Source organism: Dipodomys ordii, unplaced genomic scaffold (genome assembly GCF_000151885.1).
Source record: "Dipodomys ordii isolate 6190 unplaced genomic scaffold, Dord_2.0 Scaffold7, whole genome shotgun sequence".
NCBI classification, from domain to species: Eukaryota; Metazoa; Chordata; class Mammalia; order Rodentia; family Heteromyidae; genus Dipodomys; species Dipodomys ordii.
This window is the reverse complement of record NW_012267223.1, coordinates 18,379,393-18,388,369: the sequence shown is the minus strand read 5'-3', so window position 1 is coordinate 18,388,369 and position 8,977 is coordinate 18,379,393. Positions and strand designations below refer to the sequence as shown.

At 49.7% G+C, this 8,977-nt stretch overlaps 1 protein-coding gene across 1 annotated transcript in view; it reads left to right on the top strand.

Annotated features, from left to right (window-relative positions):
- Nucleotides 1-8,977, top strand: part of Igf2bp1 (insulin-like growth factor 2 mRNA binding protein 1) — a 38,271-nt gene that overhangs the window by 25,245 nt on the left and 4,049 nt on the right. Inside the window, exons 7-13 of the mRNA XM_013036795.1 lie at nucleotides 1,483-1,546; nucleotides 2,793-3,074; nucleotides 4,872-5,006; nucleotides 5,607-5,729; nucleotides 6,633-6,768; nucleotides 7,996-8,118; nucleotides 8,447-8,563. Of these exons, the coding sequence (XP_012892249.1) occupies nucleotides 1,483-1,546; nucleotides 2,793-3,074; nucleotides 4,872-5,006; nucleotides 5,607-5,729; nucleotides 6,633-6,768; nucleotides 7,996-8,118; nucleotides 8,447-8,563 (980 nt within the window). The remainder of the gene's footprint in view (nucleotides 1-1,482; nucleotides 1,547-2,792; nucleotides 3,075-4,871; nucleotides 5,007-5,606; nucleotides 5,730-6,632; nucleotides 6,769-7,995; nucleotides 8,119-8,446; nucleotides 8,564-8,977) is intronic.

Genomic DNA, 8,977 nt, shown 5'->3' with positions numbered 1-8,977 from the left:
CTTCCTTCCTTCCTTCCTTCCTTCCTTCCTTTGCAGTACTGAGGCTTGAACTCTGGGCCTGAGCACTGTCTCTGAGCTTCTTTTGCTCAAGGCTGGCACTCTACCACTTGAGCCACAGAGCCAGTTCTAGCCTTTTCTGTGTATGTGGTACTGAGGAATCAAACCCAGGGCTTCATACTTGCAAGGCAAGCACTTTACCACTCAGCCATATTCCCAGCCCCTGCAAGTCTTCTATAATGTCCCTTTCCCATTATAGGTTGGCCCTGAACTCTTAATCCTCTAGGCTCAACTTCCTGAGGACTGGGATGTACCCACTATTACCCATTGTGTGTGTGTGCACACATGTGTACGAACACTAGGCCTCCAACTCAGGTTTTTGGCTTGTTTGTTTTCCTCTCATAGCTGGAGCTTTACCACTTGAGCCATACTTCTACTTTTGGCTTTTTTTTGCTGGTTAATTGGAGGTAAGACTTTTCTAGCAGGCTTTGGACCTCGATCCTCAGATCTCAGCCTCCTGAGCAGCTAGGATTACAGGGTGAGCCACCAGCACCTGGCTCATACTTTATATCATTTCTGCTGGTGAGGGCCAGAGGGGTGAAGAGTGTGATCTGACTCAGCAGGCATCTCAGCCTCAGGGCTGTGGAGGTTTGTAGTGCCCTGGGGACTCCAGTTCATAAGACATGGATACATAAGTCGGAAGATTAATTTTATTAATTTAAATCCAGAAAGATTTGTCCCAACGACTTGGAATTCTATTACCAGTTAGCCAGTTGGCTGCCTTCTTTGTAGGAAAGGGAATTTGGAGGAATCAAAGAAAAACCAAAAATCTGCTCAGAATTAGATCTGAGGGCTTGGATGGGTCATGGATAGCCACTTCCCAAAGTAGTGATCTCCCCCAGCCCGCTGCTGAGATGTTTGCAGTATTTAAGTCAGGAAATTTTGCATAGCCCACAGCCACTCCTGTCAGTCCATCCCCTCTGCACAACTTTGGTCATTGTGTCCTTGGGGCTCTGTCAGCTTCTAGATTACATCTGAGTGTTCTCACATCTCTTCAGCCAAATCCCTGCCAGCTAATTCTTGGGATGTTTCCCTCTGTATGTTGCTAAATCTCACCCCAAGTCTAATTTGACTTTCCAAGGGTGTTTGGTTCTTGGGGTGTGTGTGTGTGTGTACACATGTGTACGTGTGTACATTTGTCTCATTGTACAGTTTGCTGATATGCAGCTTTACCCTTTGTATACTACTTTTCTTGGGGGGGAAGGCTCCTGGTTGGAGAAGTTTAGGAAAACAAAAGGAATGTAGGAAAGGTTACCTTGAATCTTCCAGTAGCACTGGTTAAAAGGTGCCTCAGGGGAAAAATTGTTTTTGACTTTTTCTTCCAGTTATTTCTTAAGCTCAGTATTCTGCTGCCTGCCTTGGGGTTAGGGGTCTGTGGGCGGGGCTGCAGATTTCACCACTAACACTGGACTGTTGTCTCCACAGTGAACACTGAGAGTGAGACAGCCGTTGTGAACGTCACCTATTCCAACCGGGAGCAGACCAGGCAGTAAGTGTTCAGAAGTGGGCTTTGCTGGGTTGTGGGGGAGGTAGTCTCAGTGTGGGGTACTGGGATCCTCTGCTTGAATGAGGTGGGTTGAGGCGCGGAAGGAAGCTCCAAGCAGGCTGGGTTCTGATTACCCAGCCAACCCTAGAGTCCCTCAAAAGGTCCTTTGAGTTTTCTTCACTTCCTAGGTATCAGAGATCTCAAAGTTTCAGAAATGCTTCAGGATTATGGCAAAAACACTGAAGGGAGAGGACCCAAAGCCTTCCCTAGGGACAGACATCTGGGAGAAAAGGTTGTTTCAGGTTCCTTTGTGTGTTAATGGCGCCATCAAGTGTTTGGGAGGAGGAACTTCAGGGTTTAAAAAAAGATTTATTTATTTTTAATCATTTATTTTTTGGTTGGTCGTGGGGCTTGAATTCTGGGCTTGGATGCTATCCTTGCACTCTTTAGCTCAAGGCGAGCGCTCTACCGCTTGAGCCACAGCACCACTTCCAGTTTTCTAGTGGTTTATTGGAGATGAGAGTCTCATGGATTTTCCTGCCTGGGCTGGTTTTGAACCGTGATCCTCAGATCTCAGCCTCCTGAGTAGCTAGGATGACAGGCGTGAGCCACCAGCACCCAGCAGGATTTATTTTTGTTTATTTTTTGGTCTGTTCTGGGGTTTGAACTCAGGGCCTGGGTGCTGTCTTTGAGTTTTCTTCGCTTATCAAGGCTAGCACTCTATCACTTTGAGCCACAGCACCGCTTCTGGTTTTCTGGTGCTTCATTGGAGGAGATGAGTCAAACCTCAGATCTCAGCCACCTGAGTAGCTAGGTTTATATAGGCACGAGACAATGGTGGCCAGGTTAAAAAAAGGAATCTTTAACTGTCTAGCTATTTTTTTTGTTGTTACTGTTGTTGGTCATTGGGCTTGAACTCCGGGCCTGGGCCCTGTCCCTCAGCTCTTCAGCTCAAGGCAAGTGCTCTACCACTTTGACCCACAGCGCTACTGTTTTCTGGTAGTTTCTCAGATCTCAGCCTCCTGAGTAGCTAAGATTACAGGTGTGAGCTCAACTACCTTTCCTTTGGTATTTTTTGCCATAAAGACTAGAAGGTTTCCTAAGTGGTCGTCATGGATAGTGACTGGTGGTGGCTCCCTTTCTTCAATGTGTTCATGCTGTAACTCAGTAGAGTTCTTAGGTACCAGGAGAACACCAGGTATAACGAACACGGGTTGGAATGAACAACAGCCTCTCCTTTTATCCCCAGAGCCATCATGAAACTGAACGGCCACCAGTTGGAAAACCATGCCCTGAAGGTCTCCTACATTCCTGATGAGCAGAACGCACAGGGCCCGGAGAATGGGCGCCGGGGAGGCTTTGGCTCTCGGGGTCAGCCCCGCCAGGGCTCACCTGTAGCAGCAGGAGCTCCAGCCAAGCAGCAGCAAGTGGACATCCCCCTTCGGCTCCTGGTGCCCACCCAGTATGTGGGCGCCATCATTGGCAAGGAGGGTGCCACCATCCGTAACATCACTAAACAGACCCAGTCCAAGTGAGTCTTAGTTGCTGGGAGAGGGTGATGGCCTCAGGGAATGACTGATACCCAGGGAAGCCTTCTGGAAGCATGGTGGGGACATCAAGGCTGCCTCCCGAGAAATGTGGCTGGTTCCATTCAAGGTTCATTGCTTCTATCCAGTCCTACACTCAGTGGTAATGGCTGAGCCATGCAGTGTCCTTAGCAGGAAGGGGAGCGAAATTCCTCCTGTGAAGTTTCATAGAAAATCTCCTCAGGTAAACCCAGTGTGGGTGAATGAGCCACTGAGTACTCTGTGATTTCATGACCACCATGACAGCCCCTTACTCCAATCTTAGTTGATCATACTCCATGGGAAGGAGCCTGTGGCTCACACCTGTCATCCTGGCTACTCAGGAGGCTGAGGTCTGAGGATTGTGGTTCAAAGACAGCCCAGGTAGAAAAGTCCATGAGACTTCAGCTGTGGCTGAAGTGGTAAAGCAATAGCTTTGAAGAAAAAAGATCAGAGACAGCCCCCAGACCCTGAGTTCAAGCCCCAGGACCAGCACCAAAAAAAAAACAAACACGAAAAATAACACAAAATGGGGGAAACTCATGTCCTTATTCATAATAAGTCCTTTTATTAGATACTTTGAGTTGAGGCAGGATTTTTTTTTTTCCCCGTGTATGTTTGTACTAGGGCTTGAACTTAGGACTTGGGTGTCCTGTCTCTTAGTTTTTATTTTTTGTTGGTCATGGAGCTTGAACTGAGAGCCTGGGTGCTGTCTGAGCTATTTTGCTCAAGGCCAGTGTCTCTACCATTTTGAGCCCAGCGCCACTTCCAGTTTTTAAGTGGTTAATTGGAGATCTGAGTCACAGGAGCTGGGTGCTGGTGGCTCACGCCTGTAATCCTAGCTACTCAGGAGGCTGAGATCTGAGGATCTCGGTTCAGAGCCAGCCTGGGCAGAAAATTCCATGAGACTCTTATCTCCAATAAACCACTAGAAAACCGGAAGTGGTGCTATGGCTCAAGCAGTAGAGAGCTCACCTTGAGCTGAAGAGCACAGGGATAGCGTTCAAGCTCAGAGTTCAAGCCCCACAACCGGCCCCCCCCCCCCAAAAAAAAAAGTCTCACAGGGACTTTTCTGTCCTGGCTGGCATTGAACCTCAATCCTCAGATCTTAGCCTCTTGAGTAGTTAGAATTACAGGCGTGAGCCACAGCTCTACTTGTGACTTTTTTTGGTAGCTAATTGGAGATAAGAGTTTCACAGACTTTTCTGCCTGGGCTAGCCTTGAACCACGATCCTTACATCTCAGCCTTTTGATTTTTTTCTTTTTTTGGTCAGTCCTGGGGCCTTGAACTTTGGCCCTGGGTGCTGTCCCTGAGCTCTTCAGCTCAAGGCTAGCACGCTCAAGTGAGCCATAGCACCACTTCTGGCCTTTTGTGCTTATGTGGTGCTGAGGAATTGAAGCCAGGGCCTCATGCATGTTAGGCAAGCACTCTACCACTGAGCCACTTTCCCAGTTCACATCTCAGCCTTTCTAGTAACTAGGATTACAGGTTGGAAACATTGGGCTGGGAAATGCAGTTTTAAGCCATGGCCTGTTTGTCCCCACCCTGGCAACTGTGTAGACTGCATTCTTGTCCTCAGCCATCACCTGAAAGAGACAGAGACAGCCTGAGCACAGGATTGCCTGAGCTGGCTTTTTCCCCCTCCTAATTTTGCCTTGTGCCAGAAGAGTGGGTTCGATGCCTTTGATCAGTGGGAAATGGGGAAGTGTGAAGACCAGTGTGACTAGTGATAGCTGACTGGCTCTCACCTTGTGGTCCTCAGGATAGACGTGCACAGGAAAGAGAACGCAGGTGCAGCTGAAAAGGCCATCAGCGTCCACTCAACCCCTGAGGGGTGCTCCTCTGCCTGTAAGATGATCTTGGAGATTATGCACAAGGAGGCAAAAGACACCAAAACGTAAGGCTCAGCTTGGATCTTCTTGTCATGTCCCTCACACAGTTTTTTGCAATGTTGGGAATCAAACCCAGAGGTTTCAGCATGCCAGGTAGTTTACCTTGGCTATCTCTGAACTGTGATCCTCAGATCTCACGTCCTGAGTAGGTATAGAATTATAGGCATGAGTTACCTGATGTCTGTCATACCCAGCAAAACCTCTTAATTCTCTGGAGGGCTGTGTGAACAAGACCAGAGGGAAGACACTGTTCTATGGCTATCGGTGTGTGTGTGTGTGTGTGTGTGTGTGTATGGTGAACTCAGGCCTGCAGACACTCTACCTCTTAAGCCACGCATGCCTGCAGCCTTTTTGGCTGGTAATTTTGGCGATGAAGTCTCTAGACCTTTTTCTGTTTGGACTGGCCTGTAACCATGATCCTCAGATCTCCGCCTCCTTAGGGAGTAGCTAGGATTACAGGCATAAGCCACTGGCACCCAGCATGTTGTGCTGATTTTTGTAATCTGGCCTGTGGTTCGTCCTGGAACCCCCAGGTTGGGATGGCCTGATGATACAGTCTCAGCTGCCACCATTGATGGAGTTCTTGTTCTCTACTTCTTCCGTAGGGCTGACGAGGTCCCCCTGAAGATCCTGGCCCACAATAACTTCGTGGGGCGGCTCATTGGCAAGGAAGGGCGTAACCTGAAGAAGGTCGAACAAGATACAGAGACGAAAATCACCATCTCCTCGTAAATCTCTTATTTCTTCTTTATTGGTGGTGTTGGGGGTGGTATACTGGCCTGGGGTAGCTGTATTTCATTGTTGAGCTCTAACACCTGCCCCCTTAAGTGGGAGCTGTTTCTGCTTGTGTAAAAATAATCAAGGAAGTGTCAAAGAACATGTTCATACTCTGCAAGGACTGGAGCTCGCCCATCCTCTCTGCGTGTGGCGGGGAGTAGGAGCTGCTATAGAGGAGGCACCTCTGTTTTCTTCCTGTTATATACTGACACTCTCTTCTGCATCTTCTTTATTCTTTGGTCCATTGTGGGGCTTGAACTCTGGGCCTGGGGACTGTCCCTCAGCTCTTCAGCTCAAGGCCAGCTTTCTACCACTTGAGCCACAGCTCCACTTGTGGATTTTTCTGTTTATGTGGTGCTGAGGAGTCGAACCCAGGGCCTCATGCATGCAAGGCAAGCGCTCTATCACTGAGCCACCTTCCCAGCTCCTCTCTTCTGCATCTTGAGGTGAGCCTGCAATGTAAGAGCCAGCCTTCAGGGCATATAGGCCTCTCTGCCATGACAGAAGTTGACCCACCTTGGTCCTTTCCAGCTAGTATGGTGGGCTGCCTCTGGAAGAATGAATTAGGAGTCTCCCTTAGTGCTCTGAGTGCTTGTGCTACCTCTAGTTCCTCAGAAGCTACTCTCAAACACACAGGCAAAGGATGGCCTTGCTTGGAGCATCTGGGAAGCACAGGTGCCAGTTTTGCTTGCTTGCCAACCGACCGTAGCCTTCTGTGATTGGCTTTGTTCAAACACCTTTCTCCTTGCCTTGGTTATTGAACTGGACCCTGCAGAAATGAGTAAACCTGGTCTAGCTAGGCCTGGGCCTGTGCTGCTGGAAAAAAGCTTAAGACCACCTTGCTCTTGGGCCAGGCTGCAGGACCTCACCCTCTACAACCCCGAGAGGACCATCACTGTGAAGGGAGCCATCGAGAACTGCTGCAGGGCTGAGCAGGAGATCATGAAGAAAGTTCGGGAGGCCTACGAGAACGATGTGGCCGCCATGAGTGTGAGTGCCGGGCAGCACCTCTCTGTGGCACCCTTCCCTACGCTTGTGCAGCAGCAGTGGACAGGCAAATGACAGGCCCTGGCCCTGTGGCCTCGGAATTTCCTTTTCACTTGTGAACCTCAGTTTATTTGATTTTTGGGGTGGTAGTGGTGGTGTTTGGGATCAGATCAAATCCTGAACCACACATACATCAGGCAAGGGGTCCACCATTGAGCTGTAGGGTTCAACCACTGAATGACAAGCTCAGCTCCACAAGTAGGTGGGTTTTTTGTTCGTTTGTTTTGTTGTTGTTTATTTGGATACTCATACTGGGGCTTGAACTCAGAGCCTCGGTATTGTCCCTTAGCTCTTTCACTCAATGTTGGTGCTCTGCCACTTGAGTCACAACTCTACTTACAGCTTTTTGCTGGTTAACTAGAGATAAATGGGGATCCTCAGATCTCAGCTTCCTGAGTAGCTGGAATTACAGATGTGCGCCAACAACTGGCTTCAGCTGATCCCCTCCCTCCCAGATGGGGATGGGTGGGTGCATGCTGTATGGGAGAGGGACATTTCACTCATTGGCTGGCGTGCTGCCACCTGAGCCATGCCTCCAACCCTTTTTTTTTTGTCAGTCGTAGGGCTTGAACTCTGGGCCTGAGCGCTGTCCCTCAGCTCTTCAGCTCAAGGCGAGCGCTCTACCAGTTGAGCCACAGTGCCACTTCCAGTGTTCTGGAAGGTTTTTGTTGGAGATAGAAGAAATAAAAGTCTCACAGACTTCATTGCCTGGGTTAGCTTTGAACCATGATCCTCAGATCTCAGCCTCCTGAGTAGCTAGGATTACAGATGTAAGCCACTGGTGCCCTTTGCCTTCAACCCTTGTAACTAGTTTTTAAGTCGGTGTGTGTGTGTGTGAGTGCATGACAAAAAGCTTTAGAACCACTGGGTCCTAGGAGTCAGGGGGACACTCTGTCTCCCTGCTACTCATAGAGGGAGGAGCCTTACATGCCCAGAATGAGTGATTTGTCCCCATCAGTGGATGGGCCACTTAAAGAAGAGGGCTCCCCGACTTTGCACAGCTGGTTGCCCTCTTGGATCAGGGTACCTGTTCTTAGGCTAGTGAGGACCTCACACATACCACTTACAACTCCCGTGTGCCAAGGAGAGCCTGTGCCGGGCAGGTCTTCATGCAGAAGCACATGGCTCTCCCTCAGGAGTACTCACCTGTTCCTTACTGTCCTTCCCCAGCTGCAGTCTCACCTGATCCCCGGCCTCAACCTGGCTGCTGTGGGTCTTTTCCCAGCCTCATCCAGCGCAGTCCCACCTCCTCCCAGCAGCGTTACTGGGGCTGCTCCCTACAGCTCCTTTATGGTAGGTGGAAGTCTTGTTCTAGGGGATCCTGGTGGGAGTTTGGTACTATGGAGGTTGGCAGAGGGGTGGAAGTCCAGGGGATGCCCCCTCCACATAGCTCTGGCACTTTGTGGAGTCCAGGCAAGGATGCTGCCTGGATGTTGGCAGCACGTATCCTTCCCTTTCTTGTAGCCGTGCTGGGCTTAAGACTAAATGGCTTGCAGCATCCTAGGCAGCCAGAGATGTAATTGCACCTGCACCTCTTCATCATTGACTCTTCAGGGGAGGGGAGGGGCTCCACTTCTGTGCCCTCTGGCCCTTGGTAAGGAGGCCTCTGTCTCGGCAGCAGGCTCCGGAGCAGGAGATGGTGCAGGTGTTCATTCCTGCCCAGGCAGTGGGTGCCATCATCGGCAAGAAGGGCCAGCATATCAAGCAGCTCTCTCGGTTCGCCAGCGCTTCCATCAAGGTGATTTGCTCTGGTTATTTCCCTGTGCTTTGGAACATTCTTCATGTCTAGTTAGGGCCGTTTCCCACAGAGCCAAAGGCCTCTTTGCTTTTGATTAATCTTCAGTGTTTCCGGGTCTCTCTGGCTGGGCAGGAGAAAGGTCAGTAGTATATAGAGCTCAGGTTCTGCCCCAGGTTCCATCCTGGCCCCACCGGTGTCCCCCAGTGAGTCCTCACTCTCCTCCTCAATATGATTCTCGGTAACCTGGCCTGGTGAGTGGCTGGCAGTGCTAGGTGAGCTGTCTTTCATGTTCCCTAGGTCCAGGTCTAGGTGAGAAAGGAAAATCTCTGATGAACCTAAATCCATTTGTTAATGTGAGCTTTAAAAGCCTCGATTGTTCTCCATGGGAAAACCTGTGTTTTTTTTTTTTTTTTT